Genomic DNA, 27,409 nt, shown 5'->3' with positions numbered 1-27,409 from the left:
TTAAAGACACTTAAAACAGCACCTCCTCCTCCAGAAAATACTGTCAATCTTTTTCTCCTGGTTTCTGCTTCTTTTTGGGTTCAAGATGCCTCTGCCTTCGGAGATAAATATATACAACCTTAAATTCCTATGAAATTACATCACCAATGAGGTCAGTCTTAATTCCAAGAAAATATGTGATCAGTTAATGGAATTTTAAACAGTTACCAACCCCAATTTCTTGTAAACCATGTGATATTCATACCTCTGTCTTGTAGATCACATGACTCCGAAAGATTACCTCACTTCTTTTTCAAAGGCTTCCCTCTCAAATATACTTTAAGTATATCGCTCACGTGGCTCTGAGTATCATTTCTCTTGTTCAAGAGGGTTTAATTAGTTTAAAAACTGATGGCTTCCTTCAGCAGTTCTTATTGAGTACTTAGATACTTCAATTTGTAATAAAGCAAACACTCCGTTATTCTTGTATATTTAAGACCCACTTCGGATTCATTAGCTCTGTCTTTCAAAGACATGTTGAGTCTGAAAATTAACACTCTTTCTGAGTTCAATGATGTATCTGTAAATGTTCTGACCTGTGTGACCCTGTACCAGCCCACAACTAACTTACTAAGAATACATATACAATATTTTAACTCTATAATTTACTGAGACAATTTTATAAGAAATATAGCTTAACCTTATCCTAAATATTGCTATTAACACAGATCCATTACAGGAGGTATTGCATTGTCTGAGACAGTACTCACTGGAATTTGGAAGGACAAGAGGGGATCTTATAGAAACATATAAAATTATGAAAGGCATAGATAAGATAGAGGTAGGTAAGTTCTTGACATTGGTAGGGGAGACTTGAATTAGGGGACGTAGCCTCAAGATTCATGGTAGTAGATTTTGGATGAAGGTGAGGAGGAACTGCTTTTCCCAAAGGGTGGTGAATATGTGGAATTAGCTGCCCATTGAAGCAGTGGAGGTGACCTCAGTAAATATATTTAAGACAAAGCTGAATAAATTTCTACATAGTAAGTGAATTAAGGGATATGGGGAAAAGGCAGGTAGGTGGAAATGAGCTTTCATTAGATCAGCCATGTTGTCATTGAATGGTGGAGCAAGCTCAATGGGCTGGATGGCCTACTCCTGCTCCTTTTTCTTCAGTTCTTGTTTGTTCGTATGACAATAACACCTTCTACAAATTTGATGATATTACCATGGTTGTATAAAAAGGGGCATACAGGAGGGAGATTGAAAACTTGGCTGAATGGTGTACTGACAACAACCTCGTGAGTGAAACATGGAAGTCTGCAGATGCAGTAATTGTAGTAGAAACATAAATACTGGAGGAACTCAGTAGGTCTCACAGCATTCATAGGAGTAAAGGTATATGACTGATGTTTAGGGCCTGACCCTTTTTTTTCAAGGTATGAGGAAAAAGCAGGTGGGTTCCTGAATTTAAAGGCTGTGGAGAAGGAAAGAAAGCAGGGGGAGGAGCACAGACCAACAAACAAAGGGTGAGAATTGGATATGGATAGGAGAGGGAAAAGGTGAGAATTGATTGGGGGAGGGCGGCTTTGTCTCTGAATGCAGAGCAAGGGAAAAGGAGACAGTGGAAAAAGGAAAGAGATAGGCAGAGCTGGAGGAAAGGAGACATGGGGATAGGACTAACGGAAACCGGAGAAGTCCATCCAGTTGGAGGGTGCCCAGATGGAATATCAGGTATTGTTCTTTCAATTTACAGGTGGTCTGGCAGTGCATGAGATGATGGACAGACATGTTGGCATGGGAATGGGGTCAGGAATTGAAATGGGTGGCCACTGGGAGATCCCCACTATTGTGATGGACAGAGCTGAGATGCCAAACGAAGCAATCTCCAGTCTGCATCCAGTCTCACTTCGTAGTCACAATGTCACCAAAATCAAGCAGCTGATTGTGGACTTCAGGAAGAGAAACTGGAGGTGTATGATCCAGTGCTTATTGGGGGATCAGAGGTGGAGAGGGTGAGCAAATTTAAATTCCTGAGAGTCATTATCTCGGAGGACCTTTCCTGGACCCAACACGAGAATGTAATTATGAAGAAAGCACGTCAGCTCCTCTACTTCAGGAATTTGCGGAGCTTTAGTGTGACATTGTAAACCTTGGCAAACATCTACAGATGTGTGGTGGAAAGTGTGCTGACCAGCTACAACATGGCCTTGTATGGCAGCACCAATAACTCTGAGCTGAAAGCCCTGCAGAAGGTAGTGGACCAGTCCAATGCATCACATCAATACTCTCCCCACCATCGAGAAAATCTACATGGAACGCTACTGCTGGACAGTAGCAGCAATCATCAAGGATTCACACCACCCAGCACATGCTCTGTTCTTGCTGCTTCCATCAGGAAAGAGTATCGGTACCACAAGACTTATCCACCAGGTTCAGGAACAGCTGCTATCCCTCCACCATTGGACTCCTCAACAACAAATTCAGTTGGAGGCACATTTAAAGACTCTTACTTATTTTTATGTATGTATCTTTTCCTGAGTATAGTTTTTTTTGGACTACCAATAAGAAGAAATTCTGCCTGATCTTTGACAATTGGCATGGGTTTTACATTTTCTCTTTGCTCATATTTTGTTCCATTTTTTCATCTATTCCACCCATTCCATTCCCATCTTCCCCCCCCCCCCCCCCTCCCCCCGCTCCCCCTCATGCTTACATTCATCTTGTCCTTCCCACTCTGGGATTTACTGAACTTGTTTGGTAACCATTCCCTGTTCAGTTACTCTCATTTGATTTTTGCCCTTCCCCTTCCCTTTTCCCCACCCACTTGACTAATGCTTTTTTTTCTCTCACTGTCCTCTCTGTGTTCTCCCTCTCTTTTGCTCGCTGCGCCTCTTCTTCTCTTGCTCGCCCTCTCCCTCCCTCATGCTCCCCCTCTCTTTTTCAGTCCTTTTATGGAATTTTAATATAATATGAAACATCAATAGACAATGGATGGAAAGAATAAGGAAACATGAGTGACAAGATTGGAATATGCAACAACCAGTGAAAGATAATAGTGTCTTCATCTCCCCAAACACAGTCAAAGAGAGAAAGAAAATTCACATTACACTAAAACCCCCTATATTTATCTATAAAAATAAGTTTGAAAAACCAACAAAAAAAATCACTGGAAAGCCTTGGAACAGCATTCATCAAACATAAGAAGCCTGGTCCTCATCCACAAGAGAAATTTGATGGTATCAGGAAAGGGCAACAACTCTAAAAGAAAAATGTTAGAACTTGTATGAATGGGTGCCAAGTGTCTTCAAATTTAATAGAAGAATCAAATGTGGCACTTCTAATTTTTCCTAAATTCAAGCAAACCATGGTTTGTTTGTATTGGACTATAGTAGGAGGCATGGGGTCCCTCCATCAAAAAGGCATTGCTCTCCTAGCCATTAGGGTAGTGAAAGCTATCATCCGATGAGCAGAAGCCAGACAGTGACCTACACCTGCTCCTAAAACTCTGAAAAGAGCAGTTAAGAGATTTGGCTGTAAACCAATTGCAAGAATTACTGAAAGAGTACCAAAGACATTTTTCCAAAACTGGACAGGACCAAAACATATGGGTCAATGAAGCCACTTGTGAATTACACCTGTCACAGATTGGATTCAAATTAGGAAAAATACGGGCATGCTTGTCCTTAGACATGTGCACCCTATGCACTACTTTAAATTGAATAAGGGAGCGTCGTGCACACATTGATGGGGTATTAACTAGTTTAAGAATCTTTTTCCACATCTCTGCAGAAGAAGATTGTTGAAGCTCCTGCTCCCATACCCTTTTAAATTTATCAGTCAAGACTGGCCACAATTTTAATAACATCATCTATAATTGCTATTAAACCCTTCTGGGAGGGGTTCAAACAAAAAATGGCATTAACCATGTCTGACTGATATAGCAGGGGAAAACTGGGTAATATTGCAGTCAAAGAATGTCTAATTTGAAAATATCAAAACAGATGAGAATTAGGCAGACCATACTTGTTTGAAAGTTGCTCAAAAGACATAAAATAATATTCCATAAACAAATCCTGAAAACAAAGAATTCCTTTAGCCTTCCAAAATGAAAAAGCTCGATCATTCACAGGTAGAATAAAACCAGATTGAGTAATATTTTTTAAATCAAAGAACCTCTTGAACTGAAACCATGTCCGTAATGTGTGCTTGGTTATCAATTTACTAACCTTGGTAAGTGCAAAAGGAAGGGCAGCTCCCAATAGAGAAACTATCGAAAATTTCTTGACCTATTTCACTTCCAGATTTATCCATGACGGACTTTTAAGTTTATTAGAATAAAAAATTCAGAATATGATGTATCTAAAATTAATTGCCCAATAATAAAATCTGAGATTAGATAGAGCCAAGCCCATTCTCCTTTTTCAACCTCTGTGATTGAGTTTTACTTAACCTTGCATTTTTATTCTGCCAAGTATATGAAGATATTTTGGAATCAATAATATCAAAGTGTGATTTCAGAATGTTACAAAATGAGTGTAACGAGCAGCAATAGACAATGAACCAGACAGTGTTTAATTTTAAAACACTAATTTTATTTCAAACTCTTAACTTTTAAACTATCCTTAACACTAAATCTATCCCCAGCTATGTTCAGCAATCTTGTGTGTGTGATATAGCCAAAAACCATTACAGTCCAGGTCAAAATCTAGAAAGTTACTTCAAAGTTTAGTTTTTCATATTCAGTGTTGAAGCACAGGCCTTTGAAATTTGAGTCCCTGAATGAATGTTGAACTGATGGGAAGACTGGAGTTGTGGCTGCTACAGACTCATGAATTCTTCTTACATTGCCTTTGAAGAAATGTCCATCCACATGGGCTGTGGTCATAACACTCATGGTCCTTTGTAGGCAAGGCTCAAAGCTTCCAAGATCCTGGCACCACTCTCTCCAAGTAACTTTACTGCTAGTCACACTTAAAATGAAACAGTCTCTCCAAGTGACCTCCACTGTCAGTCATAATCAAAATGAAGCCTGTTGCTTCCCAAAAGACCCTCCTGGCATAGGTCAATCCATCAAAATGGCCATTCATTCCCAGAACATGCTTTGCTCTGAATTCCACAAAAATGGATGGCCACAAGAGCTGCTTCAAAAAGCTGCTTTCTCTTCAGCCGTCAGAATGGTTCTGCCTTTGCAAAATCACAATGTCTTTGCCAATGTATCGAATTCTGGAACAGACTGTGACAAGCCTTCCCTCAGTTCTTCCAATGTATCTTAATTTTTTTCACTGGGCTGTGCCTTGTGTTGTGTGAAATGTTAACTGTGACCATTCAGTCCCTCATGTCTATACTATTTCTCACAGTGATAATCCCATTTTACCAAAACTGGAGCTCATAATAGGAATAAAAACCAGAATGACTTGAAATAAATACAAAAAAATTAGGTAAAATCATCATTTTGATTTCATTAATATGACCTACTAATGATAATGGGGACCATACAGAGAGGTATTGTTTCACATGATCAATCAAAGGAAAGAAATTTAGCTTATGTAAATCTTTAAATTTTTTTAGGAATTTTAATACCGAGATAGGTAAAAGAATCCTTAACAACCTTAAACAGTATATGCTCATAATAGGTACCTGAATATTCAGGGGAAGTAATTCACTCTTGAGAAGATTTAATTTGTAGTCAGAAAAAAAACCTGAATTGCGACCACAGATAACATAGAAGGAATAGATTTCTCTGGGTCTAAAATGTATAGCAACAAATCATTGGCATATAAAGATACTTTATGAATACTATCCCCCCCCCCAGTAAATCCCCAGTATCATTAGAATCTCAAAATGCAGTTGGTAAAGGTTCCAAAGCTAAATCAAACAGTAAAGGGCTAAGAGAACAGCCTTGTCTAGTCCCATGCTGAAGCCTAAACAGGGAAGACCTTTGATTGTTAGTAACAACAGGTGCAGAAGGAGCGTGATAGATCAGTTTAATCCAATAAATAAAACCAGGGCCAAAATTAAATTTCTCTAAAGCCACAAACGGATAAGGCCATTCCACCCTGTCAAATAGCTTCTCAGCTTCCAATGAAATGACACATTCTTGAATCTTAGCTGAGGGAGAATACATTATATTCATTAATCTGTGAATATTTGAATATGAATAACAATTTTTAATGAACCCAGTCTGATCATTATAAATTACATAGGTAAAAACATTATCCAACCCACTAGATAAAATTTTAGAAAAAAATTTTGAATCAACATTTGATAATGATACTGGTTTATAAGAAGCACAATCAGTCGAGTCTTTATTCTTTTTAAGAATTAAAGAAATTGATGCCTCGCAAAAAGATTATGGAGTCCTTAAACACTTTACATAACCAAGGAACAAGTAGGTTAGCAAATGATTTGAAAAACTCAATCATGTTCTCATCTGGACCAGGTGCCTTACCCGACTGAAGAGAAATAATAGTTTTAAAAATCTCATCCCCAGAGATAGGTTCCTCTAAAGATACACAATCATTATGAAACAGTTTAGGAGAATTCAATTGACCCAGGAAATTATCCATTGAATTTGAATTAACTGTAAAATCAGATTTGTATAAATTGGAATAAAACTCATGGAACACTTTATCTATTTCATCATGATCAATTGTCAGGCTCCCATCTCGCTTACGAATATTTGTAATCTGTCTTTTAACTATATCAGCTTTAAATTGACTAGCCAATAGCTTACCAGATTTCTCCTCATGTATATAAAACTGGCTTTTTGATTTAAGAAGTTGGCATTCAATCGGATAAGCAAAAAGCAAATCATGTTGCATTTGGAGTTCCACACTCTATTTATGAAGGTCAGAATTAGGAGCTACTGAGTATAATCTTATTAACCAACGTCATTCTTTCCTCACTTGTTTGCTTTCTCAGCCCCACCAAATATGAAATAATTTAACCGTGAAGATAGACCTTAAAAGTATCCCATAATATCAAGCTAGACATTCCTTCAGAAGAATTCATTTTGAAAAAGAAAGCTATCTGTTCTTTAATAAAGTTAATGAACTTTTCATTATGTAACAAAGTAAAATTAAACCTGGAACCAGAAACTACATCAATGGCTCATGATCAGGTATCACAATTGCTTCGTAATCACAATCAGTAGCAAATGGTATCAATAAAGAAATAGTCTATTCTAGAATATTTATGGTGAACATGAGAGAAAAATGAAAATTCTTTATAATCGAGATGCAAACAACTCCAAATATCCAGAAGCCCCGAGCCCAACAAAAAAGAATTAACAAAAGTAGCCGATTTATTTGGGAGTATCTGATTGGAGGCTGATCTATCAATCAAAGGATTGCGACAGCAGTTAGAGTCTCCCCAATAAGCAACATGTACCCATTCAAATTCAGCAGTAATGAAAACACACACTTAAAAAATACTGGGTCATCAAAGTTGGGAGCATAACTGTTCACCTGCAAAACTTTTTTACATAGGGAACCAGGTATAATTAGAAATCTACCATTGGAGTCTGCAAAAGTATCAAGATATATAAACGGAGTAAAAGAAACAATAAAAATTGAAACTCCTTTAATTTTATCTTGAGATGAAGAATGAAATTGTTGGTCCATCCAAATGTTAAAAAAATTGCTGACTATCCTCCGCTTAAATATGTTTCTCTTGCACAAATATAATGTTAGCCTGAAGCCTTTTAAACACATTAAAAACCTTTATGCATTTAATTGGATAATTTAGGTCATTCAAATTCCATAATACTAGATTAAAAATCTTGTCATCCATCATGTCTGAATACAGTACAAGTCTGTAACAGAACAATATATATTGAGCGAGAGAAAGCTGCATCTGAAAGGAGGTTTAGAGAACAAAAAACCAGGCATGAAGCAGTTAAACTGATAAGGTTGGAATTCCAAGGCAGTCCAGCAAGAAAATCCAAATCTGCATATCCCTCTCCCTTTCCCCCAAGATCAGAAGACTATCCTATAATAGGGTAGCATGTCCCTAGCTAGTTTAACCCCAGAATGCAAAAAAAACCCAACACATCAGTTCACAATAAATTGTAGTCAAAATAAGTAAGAATTATCCAATATCAAATTACGAACTAAGAAAGACATTCTGTCTGAAAAAAACACAATTTGAACAAAACCAGTAACATACATCATCCATTTTCACCTGAAAAGCAACACAAAGCTGAAAACAATAGGATATCTTAGATATCCTCGAAGAAGAACAACTAAAAAAGATATGAAAAAACCAAATTATAGAATGATCAAAAGAAAATACTTTAAATCAAATTAACCAGTCCACCTCATCCAAACATAACAGGGCATTCCTATCAGGACACCAATAAATCCATCAAAAATAAAACACCCAGTGTTAAATTAAACTATTCACATTAATTGTGAAGCGGAAGGCTGATCCAAGAATTTCAACATGTCATCCACCAAATGAAACCACTTACCAGGACCATCTTTCTGCGTAATTCTCAAGCATGCAGGAAACAAAAGGGAATGTTGAAATTCCCATTTATATAGTTTGGCCATCATTGCTTTGTACTGTTCTCTTTTACTAAGTATTCCATGGCAGAGATCCTCCACAATGCAGAATTCAAATTCCTTGCATTTAAGGTTCTTCTGTGGTCGTGCTTCACAAATTATGCAGACACAGAATCACTGGTTGAGACCTTAACTCCAGGGAAGGTTCCCTCCTCTCGCTTGCTCCCCCCCTCGCTCGCTCCCCCCTCTCGCTCGCTCCCCCCCTCGCTCGCTCCCCCCTCTCGCTCGCTCCCCCCTCTCGCTCGCTCCCCCCTCTCGCTCGCTCCCCCCTCTCGCTCGCTCCCCCCTCTCGCTCGCTCCCCCCTCTCGCTCGCTCCCCCCTCTCGCTCGCTCCCCCCTCTCGCTCGCTCCCCCCTCTCGCTCGCTCCCCCCTCTCGCTCGCTCCCCCCTCTCGCTCGCTCCCCCCTCTCGCTCGCTCCCCCCTCTCGCTCGCTCCCCCCTCTCGCTCGCTCCCCCCTCTCGCTCGCTCCCCCCTCTCGCTCGCTCCCCCCTCTCGCTCGCTCCCCCCTCTCGCTCGCTCCCCCCTCTGTCGCTCCCCCCTCTGTCGCTCCCCCCTCTGTCGCTCCCCCCTCTGTCGCTCCCCCCTCTGTCGCTCCCCCCTCTGTCGCTCCCCCCTCTGTCGCTCCCCCCTCTGTCGCTCCCCCCTCTGTCGCTCCCCCCTCTGTCGCTCCCCCCTCTGTCGCTCCCCCCTCTGTCGCTCCCCCCTCTGTCGCTCCCCCCTCTGTCGCTCCCCCCTCTGTCGCTCCCCCCTCTGTCGCTCCCCCCTCTGTCGCTCCCCCCTCTGTCGCTCCCCCCTCTGTCGCTCCCCCCTCTGTCGCTCCCCCCTCTGTCGCTCCCCCCTCTGTCGCTCCCCCCTCTGTCGCTCCCCCCTCTGTCGCTCCCCCCTCTGTCGCTCCCCCCTCTGTCGCTCCCCCCTCTGTCGCTCCCCCCTCTGTCGCTCCCCCCTCTGTCGCTCCCCCCTCTGTCGCTCCCCCCTCTGTCGCTCCCCCCTCTGTCGCTCCCCCCTCTGTCGCTCCCCCCTCTGTCGCTCCCCCCTCTGTCGCTCCCCCTCTCACTTGCTCCCCCCTCTCACTTGCTCCCCCCTCTCACTTGCTCCCCCCTCTCACTTGCTCCCCCCTCTCACTTGCTCCCCCCTCTCACTTGCTCCCCCCTCTCACTTGCTCCCCCCTCTCACTTGCTCCCCCCTCTCACTTGCTCCCCCCTCTCACTTGCTCCCCCCTCTCACTTGCTCCCCCCTCTCACTTGCTCCCCCCTCTCACTTGCTCCCCCCTCTCACTTGCTCCCCCCTCTCACTTGCTCCCCCCTCTCACTTGCTCCCCCCTCTCGCTCGCTCACGTGCACTCTCAGCACTTGCTCTCCCTCTCCCTCCTTGCTCTCCCCACTCTCTCTTTCTCACTCGCTCGCTCTCTCTTCCCTCCCCAACATCCCTCCTTCGGATCATTTCAGCGGGTTGGGCAGCAAATGTGAAAGAAGCAAGAGAGTTAATGTTTCAGATTCACGTTCTTTTGATAGAATTGGCTTTTGATGTCCTAAGGTGCATATTTATTCTTATCTGTTCTTCAGGTACCACAAGCTGATTTGGGGTGCTCATGGAAATGCATCAAATGGTCTATCGTCTGGTGTCCTTGTTGCTGGTGGTGAAAATGGGAATATTATTCTGTACAATCCATCTGAAATTATTGCAGGGGGCGAGGGGGTTGTGATTGGCCAGAATGATACTCACAGTGGTCCAGTCAGAGCACTTGATTTCAATCCTTTTCAGGTAATTTGGCAGAAATTTTTTTTGTTGTCTTTTGTACTGGTATTTTGGAAAACCTGGGATGAAGGAATAATTATTTTCTCCTGAATGTGAGGAATGCCCCTACTTGAATTCAAAGTTTAAGTGCAGCAGCAACTGTACTAAGTTCCTTCTGGTGAGCACCTTCAATGGCTCAGACTTTGATTTGCAACTTCTGTATTATGGACCCTAATTAATGCTTGGGTTAGGTCTCATTGTGGGCTTTGGGTGTGTGTTTGACAGTGTGTCAGCAACATGTGTTAATTTCAGGGAAGATTTGTTATCAGCAGAGAGAATAGACACGGAAAGTTACCATATAGAATCAGGCCCTTCAGCCCATCAAGTCTATGCTGGTTATCAACCATCCATTTACTTTAATCCAGCAATAGTCCTTTATTTTTCATTCTCTCCATATGCTCATCATCTTGTCAGAATCTAACATACACCCACACACTAGGGGCAATTTACAGCATCCAATTAACCTGTCAACCCACGCACTTTCGGAATGTGGGAGGAAACCCATGCTGTTTATCTGAGATTCACATTCAAATTTTTCAATTAAATGGGATGAGGGCCCCAATCGACCTGGTAGAGCAGTGCATCTTGATTTTCCTCCAGGGCACATTAGTGAAATTTGTCTCTGCACCGTGGCATCTGTGTGCAAAAGGTTTGGTGAATCAGGGAAGTTTGTCCATAAAGCTTATAACTTTTGCCAAGTTCAGATTTTCTTTGGGAGCGTAATTGTTTCTTTGCTCCAAAGATGGATTACTTCCAGTAGAGTTAGGACGCATTGCTCTTCAACTCTTCCTATAACTTCCCCAACTTTACTGGGCTGCAATTTTCAGGTGAAAGTCGGTGCAAACTTTAGCAATGCTAATCTTTCTATGGACTTCCTTTGTCCTTTCTACATATCTGCATTGACTCACAGACCTTTCGCATCACCTAACTTTGAAGTAACAGTTTGCAGATCATTGAACACTTCTCTTCATTGCTTTTCACTTTCTCACCTCTTGCTTGCCTCTCATTTTTAAGTTTGGACAAAAAGATCTTTTGGTCTCATATTTTGTTTTATCAAAGTCTTCATTGTGGTTGGTTTGCCATGCACTGTGTCCACAAGAGCCTTTCTGTAGATGCCCAGATGTTGGCAGATGCAGAATATTATACAATGGTCATTACTGTGGATAGGTTTACATAACACCTTTCATGTGATTAACACCTTTCCAAGCTCTTTACATCAGTGTAATAAGCCAGAAACTTGAAAAGTTAAAGTGGACATGAGAATAGGTGACCAAAAACATGGTCTAAGAGGTGGTTTTTCAGCGGAAGGTGAAGCAATGAGATGAAAAGTATTCCAGAGCCAAGGGCTGAGAACCAACAGTGGGAATTATCACAAGGTCAAAGACAGGGACTGTGTAGAAACTGGAGCAGGAGGATGAAAACACTGGACAACAATTTTTTCAAAAGGTTTGCTTTCTGAAAGTAAAATGGGGACTATGATAGACAACTTCAAGCTGAACACAAAGATAATTTCAGATATGCTGTATCATGTAGGAGAAACATTAAATTAACTTTGATTGAATTTACCATGTTTAATCCCATAATGATGCTGACACATTGTGTTAAAGTTCAACTGATCTAAAAATGTTTTGCTGCTGATTTTCATTTGTACTCAACATCTGATGCCTCTCATGTCAGCGTCCAACAATAGTTGGCCAGCATGGATGGCCTGATACTGCTTTTCCATTGTCGCAATGTCCAGGTGAAACCTTTCACCATGTTCATCACTCTCTGTATTAAGATCAGCAGGAAGAAGTCAAAGTGCACCTCATGGTTTTGTAAGCTTGAAGAAGACTTAAAATTTGACAGGAAAACAGAAAAATAAGTTATATCTTTAAAAAAAAACAGTATGCTATAGGAAAAATTTAAGGAGATTTTTGTGATCAGCAACCCAAAATCCATAAAATACACCCAAAAGCATTCAGGAAGCAAAATCTTTGTTGACCGGTGAAAGTTTAAAATTGAGTGCTGTCATAAAAAGCTAAGAAATAAATCTCATCGTCTCAATGAAAATGCCAAAGGTGAAAAGTGTATTGTACACTATAGTCCATACACATAAGTGCTGTAAAAAATCAGCAGGTTACACAGCATCTATAGCAATGTTTCGCGCCTGAGCCCTTCGACCTGTTTCCTCAGATGCTCCTCACTGTGACATATATTTCCAGCTTGTTAACTCCCATTTAAAATTTTGTGATTTTTCAGCTTTTTAAAAAATCTCTCATAATTCTGCCCAAATTAATTTGTGGAATTGCATCTCCACTGCACATCTGAAATTCATCTGTAACAAGCAAAGGTATCAAAGTATTATTGACTGAAGTTGGAGATACAAGAGAAAAGCTCATAAATCTGTAATAAAATTGGAATGCATGGTATAGTTGCTCATTGTAATTTAAGAATAATTCTCTCTGGATCTGATTTTTTTTCCAACTGATTAACTTGCTGCCATTTCATATACTGTATATTGTGATTTTAACCAAAAGCTTGCGCCTATCTGTCTTATTTTACCCCAAGTTTCTATGATTACTTTTCATGAACATTTAATATCATTCTAACCTTACCTTTTGACCAGAATAACCTTGTTGCCTCGGGAGCGAATGAGTCTGAGATCTACATCTGGGATTTGAATAATTTTGATACTCCGATGACACCAGGATCAAAATCACAGGTTTGCTAATTTATGAATGTGTCTTTGTATTTGATAATCTCTTCATTTACCAGGTTTATTGAGAAATGGACAAATAAGATTACTTCATCTCTCAGAAAATGAATGCAATCCATTTGGGATGAATCAATTTTTTTCAAAGAGGGTGTACCTAATTGTTTCAAGTAGAATGTATCCCAATCAAGCTCATCCTCCTCATTATGTTTTACATCATGGTTTGCCTGTCTATTATTCAGTTGCCTTTTTTTTCTCCCCATCATTATAATTTTTTATTTTTCATACTGTGAACCATATCAACCAAAATATATACAAACGTTTCTCATTAAATATACACAGTGGCATTTTCTCCCTTCCCCCCCCTCCCCCCCCTCCCCCCCTCCAAAACCAATAAATATTCAACATATACAATACAATAAACCCACTAAACAATGTCATCACACAATGAAAAATAAACAAGAAAAATGTGTCATCTACTTTTACACACTGAATCAAGTCATTTAGACTTCTTATCATTTTAGGGGGTGGAGGTCTGAGGCAAGCCTTATCAACGTTAGCGGTAATTCTTTCCAATGTTCTAAGTCTTCCTGCAATTTCTTTATTAGTGGCTGATAATCTAATTTGTACAGGTGGCTTAAGTTATTATCTAACCTAATACCTAGGTATCGGATTGCTTGTCTTTGCCATTTAAATGGTGTTTCTTTTTTAAACTCTGTATAATCCACATTACTCATTGGCATCACTTCACTTTTATTTGCATTGATCATGTAACCCGATATTTCTCCATACTCCTTCAATTTCTTATGTAATTCTTGATATTTCTGGTTCTGTTAAGTATACTATGATGTCATCTGCAAATAAACTGATTTTATACTCCTTCTCCTTTATTTTTATCCCTTTTATTTTATTTTCTGTTCTTATCAGTTCTGCTAATGGTTCTGTTGCTAAAGCGAACAGTGAGGGGGATAATGGACATCTCTGCCTAGTTGACCTACTTAATTTAAATTGGTTCGATACACATCCATTTACTGCTACTTTTGCCAATGGTCCATGATATAATGCTTTAATCCAATTAATAAATTTTTCTGTAATACTTTGAATAAATAATTCCATTCTACTCGGTCAAAGGCTTTTTCTGCATCTAAAGCAACAGCCACTGTTGGCTTCTTAGTTCCTTGAACTGCATGAATTAGATTAATAAATTTACAGACATTATCCGCTGTTCATTTTTTCTTAATAAATCCAGTTTGATCTTGTTTTACTATTTTTGGTACACAATCGGCCAATCTGTTTGCTAATAATTTTGCTATTATCTTATAATCTGAGTTAAGTAGAGATATTGGTCTATATAATGCTGGTGTTAGTGGATCCCCTGTCTTTGGTATTACTGTAATTATTTGCTGTCTTACATGAATCTGGCAAGTTTTGTGTTTCTTCTATCTGGTTCATTACTTCCAGGAGAGGAGGAATTAATAACTCTTTAAATGTTTTATAGAATTCTATTGGGAATCCATCCTCTCCAGGCGTTTTATTGTTCGGCAGCTTTTTTAATATATCTTGTACTTCCTCTATTTCAAATGGTTTTATCAGTCTGTTTTGTTCCTCTTGCAATTTTGGCAGTTCAATTTTAGCTAAAAACTCTTCTACTTTATCATCTTTCCCCTCGTTCTCAGTTTGGTATAATTGTTCATAAAATTCCTTAAAGTTCTCATTAATCTCTATTGGATTATATGTAATATGTTTGTCCTTTTTCCTTGATGCCAATACAGATCTTTTAGCTTGTTCTGTTTTAAGTTGCAGGGCTAATATTTTGTGTGTTTTTTCTCCTAGTTTGTAATACTTTTTCTTTATTTTCATTAGTTCCTCTCCACCTTGTATGTTTGTAATGTTTCGTATTTTCTTTTTTTGTCTGCCAATTCTCTCCTTTTTGTTATATCATCCCTTTTTACTAGTTCCTTTTCTGTACTTACTATTTCACTTTCCAACTTCTCTATTTCTCGGTTGTAGTCTTTTTTTTTCGAAACTTTATTTATTAATTTTAATATATGAAGAAAGTAAGTAATTCACGTACAGAAAAAATACAAAATAAAGTAATACAAGTACAAAGTAACATAGTTAATACAATACCAATCTCGGCATCTCCCCCAACAACTAAAAACTAAGACTAAAATAAAACTATTTTTAACCCCTAAACCCCCCCCTCCCCACCCCCATGATAAAGAGTGAAGAATTAATACTATTAGTATAATTTTAAAAAATATATATATCTTAAAAAAAAGATCGATATATATATAAAAAAACCAAAAAAATATATTAATTAAGTATTAATTATTAATCCAAAACATTTTTATTATATAAGAATATATATGAAAAAACAAAAACAAAAAGAACTTAAACGAAAAAAAAACCAACTAATAATAAAAAAAAACTAAAAAAAAGAAAAAAAGAAAGAAAAAATATATAATAAAAAAAAGAAAAAAGAAAGAAAAAATATATAATAAAAAAAAGAAAAAAGAAAGAAAAAATATATAATAAAAAAAAGAAAAAAGAAAGAAAAAATATATAATAAAAAAAAGAAAAAAGAAAGAAAAAATATATAATAAAAAAAAGAAAAAAGAAAGAAAAAATATATAATAAAAAAAAGAAAAAAGAAAGAAAAAATATATAATAAAAAAAAGAAAAAAGAAAGAAAAAATATATAATAAAAAAAGAAAAAAGAAAGAAAAAATATATAATAAAAAAAAGAAAAAAGAAAGAAAAAATATATAATAAAAAAAAGAAAAAAGAAAGAAAAAATATATAATAAAAAAAAGAAAAAAGAAAGAAAAAATATATAATAAAAAAAAGAAAAAAGAAAGAAAAAATATATAATAAAAAAAAGAAAAAAGAAAGAAAAAATATATAATAAAAAAAAGAAAAAAGAAAGAAAAAATATATAATAAAAAAAAGAAAAAAGAAAGAAAAAATATATAATAAAAAAAAGAAAAAAGAAAGAAAAAATATATAATAAAAAAAAGAAAAAAGAAAGAAAAAATATATAATAAAAAAAAGTTATTTTTTAAAGAAAAAAAATGATTAATGCAAACTTATTTAAATTGTATATAATCAATAAATGGGATCCACTTTAACTCATAATAAGACATCTTATCTTGTATAGAAAAAGATATTCTTTCCATAACCAAACAAAACTTCATCTCTGAATACCACCTATCTAAAGACAATACATTTCTATTCTTCCAAGTAATCGCTATACATTTCTTGGCCACTGCCAGCGCTAAGTAAATAAAAGAGATCTGGTAATGATCTAATTCTAAATCAATCAACGGTTGCATATTCCCTAATAAAAATATATCAGGGTCTAATACAATATGAAGATTATATAGATTATTAAATTCAGATTGAATACCTTTCTAAAATTGTTGTAACTGATCACACAACCAAACAGCATGTAAAAAAAAGTACCAGAAACCTGATCACAACGAAAACAAAGATCTGACTTACTAAAACCAAATTTTTTAAATTTTTCGGGTGTTAAATATAATTGATGTATAAAACTATAATTAATCATCGCCAATCTAGCATTAATCAATTTTCGAACACTATTATGGCAGATTTCAGACCAATCTTCTTCAGTTATTGTTAAACTTAAATCTTTTTCCCATTTCATTTTATCTTTATCCCAATCTATTTTACTTTCACTTTCCAACAAAATATGATACAAACCTGATATATAACCCTTTTTTGGAAATGAGAGCACATATTTCTCAAAATCAGTTTCAGACAGTAAATTCATTTGACGACCGCATACCTGTTTTAAAAAAGATCTTAACTGATAATACACGATTGTAGTCTTTTTTCATCTTAGTTACATAACTTATTATCTGCCCTCTAATGAAGGCTTTCATTGCGTCCCATAATATAAATTTCTTTTTCACTGATTCCGTATTTATTTCAAAATATGTTTTAATTTGGCGTTCAATAAACTCTAAATTTCTGCCTTTTAAGTAACATGGAGTTTAACCTACATCTATATGTTCTTGGTGGAATGTCCTCCAGTTCTATTGCTAATAACAGGGGTGAATGATCAGATCTAACTTTATATTCAGTTTTCCTAACTCTCCCTTGAATATGGGCCAACAACAAAAACACATCAATCCTTGAGCATGTTTTATGCCTACTTGAATAATATGAGTATTCCTTCTCTCTTGGGTGCTGCCTCCTCCATATATCCATAAGTTTAATTTCCTGCATTGATTTAACCATAAATTTGGCCACTTTATTATTTTTGCTAGTCTTTTCTCCAGTTTTATCCAACATTGGATCCAAATTAAGGTTAAAATCGCCTCCTATCAATATATTTCCTTGTGTATCTACAATCTTCAAAAAAATATCCTGCATAAACTTTTGATCCTCTTCATTAGGTGCTTATATATTGAGCAAATTCCAAAATTCTGAATATATCTGACACTTTATCATTACATACTTCCCTGCTGGATCTATTATTTCCTCCTCTCTTTTGATTGGTACATTTTTATTAATTAATATAGCTACACCTCTAGCTTTTGAATTATATGATGCTGCCGCTACGTGCCCTACCCAGTCTCTCCTTAATTTATTATGTTCCACTTCAGTTAGATGCATTTTCTGCACAAATGCTATTTCTATTTTTTTCATTAAATTTAATAGCCTTTCTTTTAATTTGGTTATGTATTCCATTAATGTTTACAGTCATATCGTTCTACATGGCAATCTCATATCCTGTTTACACCTCATTTCCGCTTCCTCACCACCCTTTTCCCCATTTTCATCTCTCAGTTTTCCCTTTTTAAACTCAATGTATGACAACACATTTAAAACATAAAATATTTTAACAACTCCCAAATATCCCCCTCCCCTCTCTGAGTTGCCCCTTATCCGTTGCCTGGCAACCACAACTCCCCTTTCCATTTGGATTGTGAACCTGCTCGCAAACGTCAACTGATTTCGCAGTGATGGTTATTCTCTCCCCCCAACCCCCCCAGAAAACTTTTAACAAAGTTCTCCCTTTTTTTTTTCTCCCCTTATTTCCTTTCTTCCCTCCTTTAGTTCTTTACTTATACATTGTTTTTACATCTTTATATATGTTTTATCGCCATTCTTCATTCTTGTTACATCTCTCCAACCCTCCTTCTGTCCTGCAGGCGTTCTGCAAATTCTCATGCTTTCTCCGAATCCGAGAATATTTCCCCGGTATAAATATTTTAAGCACAGCTGGATGTATTAACATAAATTTATAACCTTTTTTCCATAGGATCGATTTTGCTGTATTAAACTCCTTCCTCTTCTTTAAGAGTTCAAAATTTATGTCTGGGTAAAAAATATTTTTTGACGCTTGTATTCCAATGGTTTATTGTCTTCTCTAATTTTATTCCTTGCCCGTATATCTCAAAAATGTAACTAAAACGGATCTTGGTTTTTGATGTGTCTGTGGTTTCGGAGCTAGTGTTCTGTGTGCCCTTTCTATTTCCATTCCTTCCTTCATTTCTGTCATTCCCAGGACCTTTGGGATCCATTCTTTTATAAATTCCTTCATATTTGTGCCTTCTTCATCTTACTATTTTTATGTTGTTTCGCCTACTATAATTTTCCAACATATCAATTTTCTGTGCTAACAACTCTTGTGTCTCTTTAATTTTTTTTAATCACTTTCTTCTTAAGTCATTTACTTCCATTTCTACAGCCGTTTCTCATTCTTCCACATTTTCTACTCTTTTCCCTATTTCTGACATGACTAGCTCTAATCTTTGCACTTTATCTTCTGTTCTTTTCATTTTTCTTTTAATTGCACTAAATTCTAATGACAACCATTCTTTTAATGCTCTCATTTGTTCTTGAAAAAAACCTTTATATATATTCTATCCATCTGTTTTACCTTCTATTTCGCTGTGAAGATCTTGGTCTTCTTCCTCTTCTTCTGTGTCTGTACCTGTGTTTGTGTCTTCTTCTTCTCTTCTTTGTATCTGTATCTCTTCTGACTTTCCTGATGAGTTGCTTGTCTCACTTTGTTGGGCCTCTTCTTGCTTGGCCTCATGCTGTTGGTCCTCTTCTGAGCTGCTCATCTGAGCCTCCTCCTGCTCCTGCTGCTGTTCTTATTTCCTTTCACTCCCCCTCCTGCCGCTTTCCTCTTCTTCCAGCTGAGAGCCCTGGTGTCGGGCATTCCTCAACTAGTCACGTCGTGGTTGCCCGCTCCTCGGCTGAGCCCCCCTCCCATCAGTGTTCTCCTTCTCCTTAGTTTGCGCACTTTTGTTTGGCTCAGAGAGCCATTTTTGCAGTCCAGCGGTCAGGGGGGTCGCGACTCCGCGCGGCCATCACCAACCTCGGAGATCTTGCGCTCTTCACCACGGCTCCCTGTTTCTTCTTGTAGGTAAGGCCTTCTCCTTTCTTTTCCAGCTTCTATTCTTTTTTTCCCCATTGTTTTTACATTTTCCTTTTTGGGTGCCATTTTCTTTCTTTTCTCTACAACTTTATCTTTTATTTCTTATATTTTGTATTTATTGAACTTTATATTTTCTTCACTTTTTTTCTTCTTTTCTGGAGAGGGCTGGTATTCCCCTACCGGCCACTACTCCATCACGTGACTTTATATATGACTGAGAAGTGTGGTCTTCATTAGCATCTTTCCTTTCCCAGCATTTATTGAACATGGGTTAATGTTGCCTGCCCCACAGCACTTAGTTAATTAATAGTATGGGTTAAAAAAAAAACAAACTGTGTATCTGAATTTGAACTTATTAGACAAATAATTTTGTGTTCTTGCTTTCAAGAAACAATTGGTCTTTCAATATTATTATGAATTAGATCAAATTGGTGAAAAGAGGATGGATCAATTTATTTATTGATGGAATTCTCAGTTATTACATAGTTATAACTTACCGGTGTTGAAACATTTGTTTGAGTTATTGACAAATAAAAATGAACAGTTTGGTACAGAAGGAAGAGTTTCAGCTTAGTCGCCTTTATTTCAAAATAAACTTTTACCATTTACGGTTAATAATCAATTATTGAGATTATGGGAACAAAAAGGTGTGAAATTAGTGGAAGATTGTTATGAAGCAGGACATTTTATTTCTTTTCAACAAATGAGAGAGAAGTCTAATGTACCTTTGAGTACTTTTCTTTACTTATTATCAAGTTAAAGATTTATTGTTAGAAAATGTTGGATGTACTTTGTGTCATCCGAGAAAATCTAAATTTGAGATTTTAATCACTGATGGAACAAGGAAGGGTTTTATATCCAACTTATTGCAGGCTAAATCCTATAAGCCAGAAGTAGTTAAAACAAGAGTGAAATGGGAGAGAAATTTGGGGATAGATATCCCCCTGGATGTTAATATGTGAAGATAGTATGACCAAGATTGTAAATGTGCGATATAAATTAGTTTATTAAAATTTTATTCATCAATTGTATTTAACCCCTGAGAAATTAAAGAGGTTTAAGTATATCAGTTCAGATTTGTGTTTTAGATGTCAAAAGGAAGTAGGAACTTTCTTCCATTCGGTTTGGTTATGTGAGACAGTTAAACCTTTTTGGAATTTCTGGAAGTTATGTTTAAATTTAAAATTAATTTAGACCCTACAATATTTTTACTGGGTGACATTAAATCATTGTGTTTAGAATTGAAATGAGATAAACCTCATATTGCTTTTCTGAGGATGGCTTTACCAATAGCTTGGAAATGTTTAGCAGTTGCTTGGAAGAATGGTATTCAGTTGATTATTCAACTATGACAAATGGAGATGAGATCATGTATTCTTTTAGAGAAGATAACATATAATCTGTGAAATAATTATTCTTTTTTTGAGAAAGTTTGGAGCCCATATATGGATTGGATGCATACTAATTCTTGAAATATTTTTCCATGTATGGGTGGTGTGGTCCCCAACCACGACACATGTAAATGTATTATTTTAACTATTCTCCTCCATTTCTTTCTTTCTTCTTTTTGGGGGATTAGTAAGGGGGTGGGGGGTGGAATATGGATGGGAGAGGGGATTATTATGGGATAAAATATGTACTACATTGTATTTGACATGTATTATCTGTTTATTGATTATAAATAAAGTTATAAAAAAAGAGTCTTTAAAAATAGAACTTGACAGTAGATCACTTGTTGATTTAAGGAACATATGGTGGCTTGTTTTACCTCAAGCTTTGGGTCCATCAATAGCAACTACTTATAATTTTGCCGATGTCATGACTTTTTTTCATATTATTGCAAAGCAGTTGAGTTCTGACAAAATATTCCGGTCAAAACTGCAGAACTCAATGTTTAGTATCAGCTTATTCCTCCACAAAGGTCATGGAATGGAATAAGGGGAAAGCATCTTGGGTGATTCCCTTCTCCATCCTCCTCTACTACACCTCTTTTTCCTGTGTAAATTGGAGGAATCTGCAGTAGATTTGCAGATCACTCTAATTTACACAGGAAAATAAAAACCATAAAATCTAGTGAAGTGGTTCCAGAGGTGAGATATTGAGTTATGTGGTTGGATTTGAGAAGCTAATGTAGTAATCCTTGGAAACTATAAAACCAGAGAGGTTTGAGAGAAGCATTTTAATTGAAGGATCAGAAAAATAACTAAAATTTGTTTGCAGGGATAATGCAAAGAATTGAGGACCAAATTGAGAACTGGTATGTGTTTAATGGCCCCTGTGATGATCCTCTCTGTTTAATGTCCGTCCATCCAATGTTCAATTTTTATTGAATGTCAGTATCAATGCCTTTATGGACATTAATCCGACTGCTCTTTTGATTTTTTTTTAGCGCATCCCATTGATTAGCTGTAGATTTACCTGCAAATGCCTGTTCCCAGATCGAAGTCCTGTATAATCATACTAAAGTAAACCTCAACCACCTCCCCACCCATATAAAAAAAATTAGGACTTTAATTTCCAGTGTGTCCTGTCCTTCTCAAGAATAAGATTAAAACCAGCTCTGAAATGTTTTTCCATCGACACTCCCTCCACTAGCCTGGTAACATTCCCAAAGATGTTGCCCAATATGCTCCTTCTCTAGTTGCATGTATCACTTTCCTTCATGCCTTTTAAAGAATCCCATCTCCTGCAAATCTTTCACACTAAGGCAATCCCAGGTTAAGATTGGAAAATTCCACCTACTGAATGATGCCCTGTTATTTTTACACAGCCCTGCGATTTGGTTGTTTCCCTGGTTCTCTATCTTCTGCTGACATTTGGGTGTCTTTAATACACCCATTACCCCCCTCTTTTTGTTTCTAAGATGTAATTTGGTTTTTATGAGGTTAATAAAGGTATTGTGTAATTGTTGATGCTGCTCTCTGGATTTTTGAGGTGTTCCAGGAGTACCACAATCTGAGTGGGAAACCTTTACTGGACTAGATGAAGCAGAACTTCTTAAGAAAGATCTCCCGATAAGTTTTTCATTGAATCCTGAAACTTTCCAAGAAAAACTATGCATTTGCTCCTTTTCTCTGATGTGTTTTGTTCAATTAATATTCTAAATAAATCCTGCTATTACATCAGAGACACTTTCCCATATTTGCCCAGTTATTGTTCATATCCAGGTCTGACACAACAAGACTTCATTGCTGTTTTTAACTCAGAAAGTCAAGAATATTGCTGAGTGAAAGGTTAATATCCATGTCATTTACTTTGGAGGTTTCTAAATATTCTGAAAATAAAGTTTGCAATTCTATCTTTTTACCCAGACAGCAAGGTAACAGGCCTTTTAAGCTCACAAGCCAGTGCTGCCCAAACACCCCAACTGACTTACATCCCCGTACATTTTGATTAAATTGTTTAGAAAAGAACAACACTCTAATCTTCTCTATATTAAATTTAACCAGACGTATTTGCTTTGGTCATTTGTGTACTAAGAAACACATTGTTTAATTTTATAGCTTTTCTATCATTGCAGTTAAAATTATTGTGACATCGTAAGCCAATTTTCAGAGATCCAAAACAACTTCTATAATCATAGCCACCATCTGATATGGCTGCTGACATTATTAAGTAGTCAAATAGTCTCTCAAGCAATTTTTACCTTTTGCATTTTTGAACTGCAATGATATTCAATTTTAGTCACTGAAATGTATTTCATAATTAATAAATTAACGCAGAATACTTTGTTAAAATTTGATGGTGATGTTCAAGCTAGTTGTATGTTTCATTTTTGATTCTGCATTATTGATATTTAATTTCTTCTCAGCCATCCGAGGATGTCAGTTGTGTTGCCTGGAACAGGCAAGTACAGCATATTCTGGCTTCAGCTAACCCAAGTGGTCGCGCTGCTGTTTGGGACCTACGGAAGAATGAACCGATATTGAAAGTCAGTGACCACACCAACCGAGTAAGTGGGTTTCGAGAGGAACGTCTGAGATCTGGGTCAGCCTGTGTCGTTGTTTGAATGCAGAAAAGAAAACTTGGTGTTAATCCAAAGGACTTCTCCCTCGAGAGCTCTCAGGAATAAGGCAAAATAGTTCTTAATAGATCTCATTTGCTTTCCTTCATGATGGCAATGCCTGCAAAGCACCATTCCTGTTGCCATGCCACTCAGCACAATTAAATTAACCTACACACTGAAGAGTTGGTTCCTAGGAAGGTAGTTTTAATTAATGTGCACCATTATTTTAAATTTGCACCAAAGCTTAATCCATTGTAATAGTTTCGGCAAAGAACAAGTGGCTCGTAACCTCTTTGAGCAATAATGTGTGTCAAAATCAAATTTCAAAATCTGATCTTGTTCCCTCCTTGCTGGGGTTTAATTCAGAAACTGATCTGAGCAAAGTCTGATTTCTTTTTGGCAAGAATATACTGTAGTATTATTCTACTGCAGAGCTGCAGTCTAGGAGCAGTTCTTTATTTATAGGGTAAATGTTACTCCAGCAAGTTCTGAGAGACATTTTCTGGTGATAATGGCTCGTGGCATTTTTCTGAGTGTAAGGGTTTATGTATTTGCAGCATTTCCATGCCATGAATCAGTCTAGTAAACTGTTCATGGCAAAGAACATCCTTCCTTGGATAAGGAAACCAAAATTGCACCTATCTCTGGATATGGTCTCATTGGGCAAGGACTGCCTATTCCTGCACGCACATCCTCCAACCAGATAAGTGTAAACACAACAGCTAAATAAGCATTGTATTTTTTATTTCTAAGAGATGGTGACAATTGTGAATAATTGTTCACAGAAGGACCTGGGGAGTCTATGTCAGGGACTGAAGAAACATGGAAGTCCTTGAGGTAAAACAGTGAGAGGTTGGAGGAACTCAGTGGGTCAGGCAGTAACCATGGACAGAAATGGACTGTTAATGTTTTAGGTCAGGACCTTTCTCACCCCCTTAAAGTCGGTCATTTATGATGCTGCAGCAACTTCGATTGGTTCAGGAATTTAAAAATAAAGGTGTGAGACCCATTTATCATTGCGGTTAGTGCAATGCTATCACAGCACCAGCAACTTAGATTCAAATCCAGCCTTGTCTGCAAGGAATTTGTACATTCTCCCCATGTCTGCATAGGTTTCCTCCAGGTGGTCCAGTTTCTTCCCACCCTTCAGAACGTACAGGGGTTGTAGGTATTTGTGGTATTTTGGCAGTATGGGCTTGTGGGCCGGAAGACCATGTCACTGTGCTATATGTCAATAACTAGGTAGAGCACAATGTGGAGCTAGACTTGTAGGAGATGGAAATCACTCAGGCCATGCGTGGTGCTCTTCTTATCTTAATGAGTTTGATGGGAGCCTTCAGTACCTGAGCTTGGAGGTGTTACGGATTCCGTTGTAGATCAGGAAGCAACTGCAATGATGACATTTCAACTCAACTTCTTAAAGCTAAACCTTATCAAGCAAATTACTATTGGCTGGAGCTGCACCACTTGAGGTGGCATGACTGGGTCATTGGATAAAGTGACACACCTCACCAGTGATGATAATCACCATTGCTCATTACCAATTAAGTCAACAGCCTGTTTGATCTCTTCACTGGAAAAGTGCAGTGTCCTTCCCTTTTATCCTGGGCAGGTTAGAGGATGCACATCTTGAATGAATCCAGAGGAAGGGCAGATGCCCATACATCTGGAGCCTATGGTTACATGTGCGGCTGATTGATGCTTGTGTAAAGTCTTCTTTGGGATTGCACTCCAATGACTTTGAGCCGACTGAGGCACACCCATTGGGCTGTGGTATTTAGCCCACTGCTCTTTGGCCATTTGGACAGGACCATTGCACCTCTTGGACACTGTTCCTCCAAAATACCCTGTGATTCAGCACAAGTTACGTTGGGGGGGGGGGGGTGGAGGGGGAGGGGGGGATCTTGACACACTTCCATGGTGAGGCATGACCAGAGTTGTGCAGCACAATCTAAATTACTGACAGGTGAGAATTCTGCTCCTTCTTTACAATAAACAACCCAAAGGCAGTGGTTCTTGCTCTCACATGACATCAAGGACCACTTGCATTACTCTGCTGACTATGTGCATGGAAGAAAGGAGTCTGATCACCTTCTTAAGCCATGCTAATATTTTCTTTTGCTGCAGGTTCTCTCTCTCCTCAGATTTTCACTCCCTTTTAGGTGGATGATGTGTGAATGAATGAAACTGCCAGTGTTCATAGTAGCATTGTGGGTGAATTGTAATCTGTAACAGCTTGCAGAGTACCTTCCCTACTCTATTGCTCCCAGCATCACTTTTCACTTTCTGGCTGCATTTCCCCTCTGTTAAGCAGCTCATTCTTGTTAACCTCTTGCACCCTCTCTCCTCTCTAGCTCTCTTCTTTATAAACCTGCCCTCTTGGCAGACCCGACTTCTCTGACCTGCACTTTGTCGCTCGCAATCTCCACCTCTCCCACCATCTTCCTGACTGATCTTCCCCATCCCGCCCCCAATCACTCTTCCTGCCTCTTCACCTGGCCTCTCACCCTTACCTGCCTTCATGCCCATATTTTGTTGTGCTTGCTCCTTCGCCGTCCTTCTTGGCGTCCTTCACTGCCCAGTGCCTCCTCCCCTTCCCTTAGATTGTTCATCAGGCCATACTTTGATTTCAGGTTGTTAATGTGCTCTGCCGCCAGTATCTATGTCCCTTCACTTGTGACTACTTTGTACCTGCTGGCAGATGCATTGCTCAGGCCTGGCTTGGCATCCAGACATTGCTACACAGATGGCTGTGGCCTCGGAGGATGACCGAATGCCCGTCATTCAGATGTGGGACCTCAGGTTTGCAACGTCTCCCCTGCGAATGCTGGAGAGCCACACAAGGTAGAGTTCCCGAACTGAACAGATCGTTCTGTCATGAGGAAACTCATTTTGTTTTATTTTTTAAAAAAAACTTTATTTACTTGAGAAGTTCATGTATTTTCTGTATATTTAAAAAAAACAGCAATTCTTTCTTGAATGTAAATGGTTAACTTGGCAGAAATGAGGCCAGAGTGATACAGCACAGAAGCCTGTATCAGCCACTTATTTACATAATCCTGTGTTCATCTCATTTTTTTTTTCTCCCCATATACTCATTAATTTCCAGATCCTACCACTCGCCTGCAAACTAGGGGCAATTTACTGTGAACAGTTACCCTGCCAACCCAGATATATTTGAGGCAGCCATTTTTGTCTTTAACTTTTTACGGGCCCTTAATTGGATACCATGATCAATTCTGAAAACTGGTGTGGGTGTGTTTGTGTCCCCTCAGACTTGAAGCCTCATTTGGCCTTGGTGTGAAGAATGTGTGTTCAAGGCCCACTCAAATGCTGAATAAGTATTCTGTGCCAGTGCTTTCAGTGTAGCCATACAGGGAATCATCTAGATGAATATTACGCTCTTGAAGCTGAGCTGCAAGAACATAACTGGCCCTGATGCAAGAGTGCATTTGGGTGACCTCAAGAGGAGAGGGAAATTATGCACAATATAACTTTCAAATGTCAGGGGCAGCATTTCATTCTTTTGAATTAACATTGTTTTGCAGAGGAATTTTAGCCATTGCCTGGAGTCTGGCAGACCCAGAGCTGCTTCTGAGCTGTGGCAAGGACAACCGCATGCTTTGCTGGAATCCAAACACTGCAGAGGTGGGTCAGACTAGTAATGTCAATGAATGTGAGGGGAGGCTCTGATTTGTAGGATAACTAGCTCGGTCAGAAAGGACTTTTCTTGTGAATTGGGTGAAAATTAGATTTCAGGGGTATCAATAAAGTATATCAATTTATTTTCCACAAAATATAGAAAAGCATCCAATGGATGTTTCAACTTTGGATGCATTGATATCCATTGCTCTTGTTTTAAATGACCATCTTATTTTTGGCATTTTGTTAAACAAACCTGGCAGAATAGGAAACCACATGGATTTAAAGAAAAATCTGTTACATTCTC

General features: G+C 38.1%; 1 protein-coding gene across 12 annotated transcripts in view; it reads left to right on the top strand.

Moving 5' to 3' along the window:
* Window positions 1–27,409, top strand: part of sec31a (SEC31 homolog A, COPII coat complex component) — a 110,366-nt gene that overhangs the window by 19,975 nt on the left and 62,982 nt on the right. For 11 of the 12 annotated variants that reach the window (XM_069925442.1, XM_069925437.1, XM_069925433.1 and 8 more), the window contains 5 exons: window positions 10,110–10,308; window positions 12,950–13,045; window positions 23,266–23,406; window positions 26,162–26,304; window positions 27,009–27,108. In XM_069925442.1, coding sequence (XP_069781543.1) covers window positions 10,110–10,308; window positions 12,950–13,045; window positions 23,266–23,406; window positions 26,162–26,304; window positions 27,009–27,108 — 679 coding nt within the window. The remainder of the gene's footprint in view (window positions 1–10,109; window positions 10,309–12,949; window positions 13,046–23,265; window positions 23,407–26,161; window positions 26,305–27,008; window positions 27,109–27,409) is intronic. The other variant, XM_069925443.1, reaches the window with a different exon arrangement.

The sequence above is a fragment of the Narcine bancroftii genome, chromosome 3, assembly GCF_036971445.1.
Source record: "Narcine bancroftii isolate sNarBan1 chromosome 3, sNarBan1.hap1, whole genome shotgun sequence".
Lineage (NCBI taxonomy): Eukaryota > Metazoa > Chordata > Chondrichthyes > Torpediniformes > Narcinidae > Narcine > Narcine bancroftii.
The sequence above is the reverse complement of the archived record's forward strand: the minus strand, read 5'-3'. Positions and strand labels throughout refer to the sequence as shown.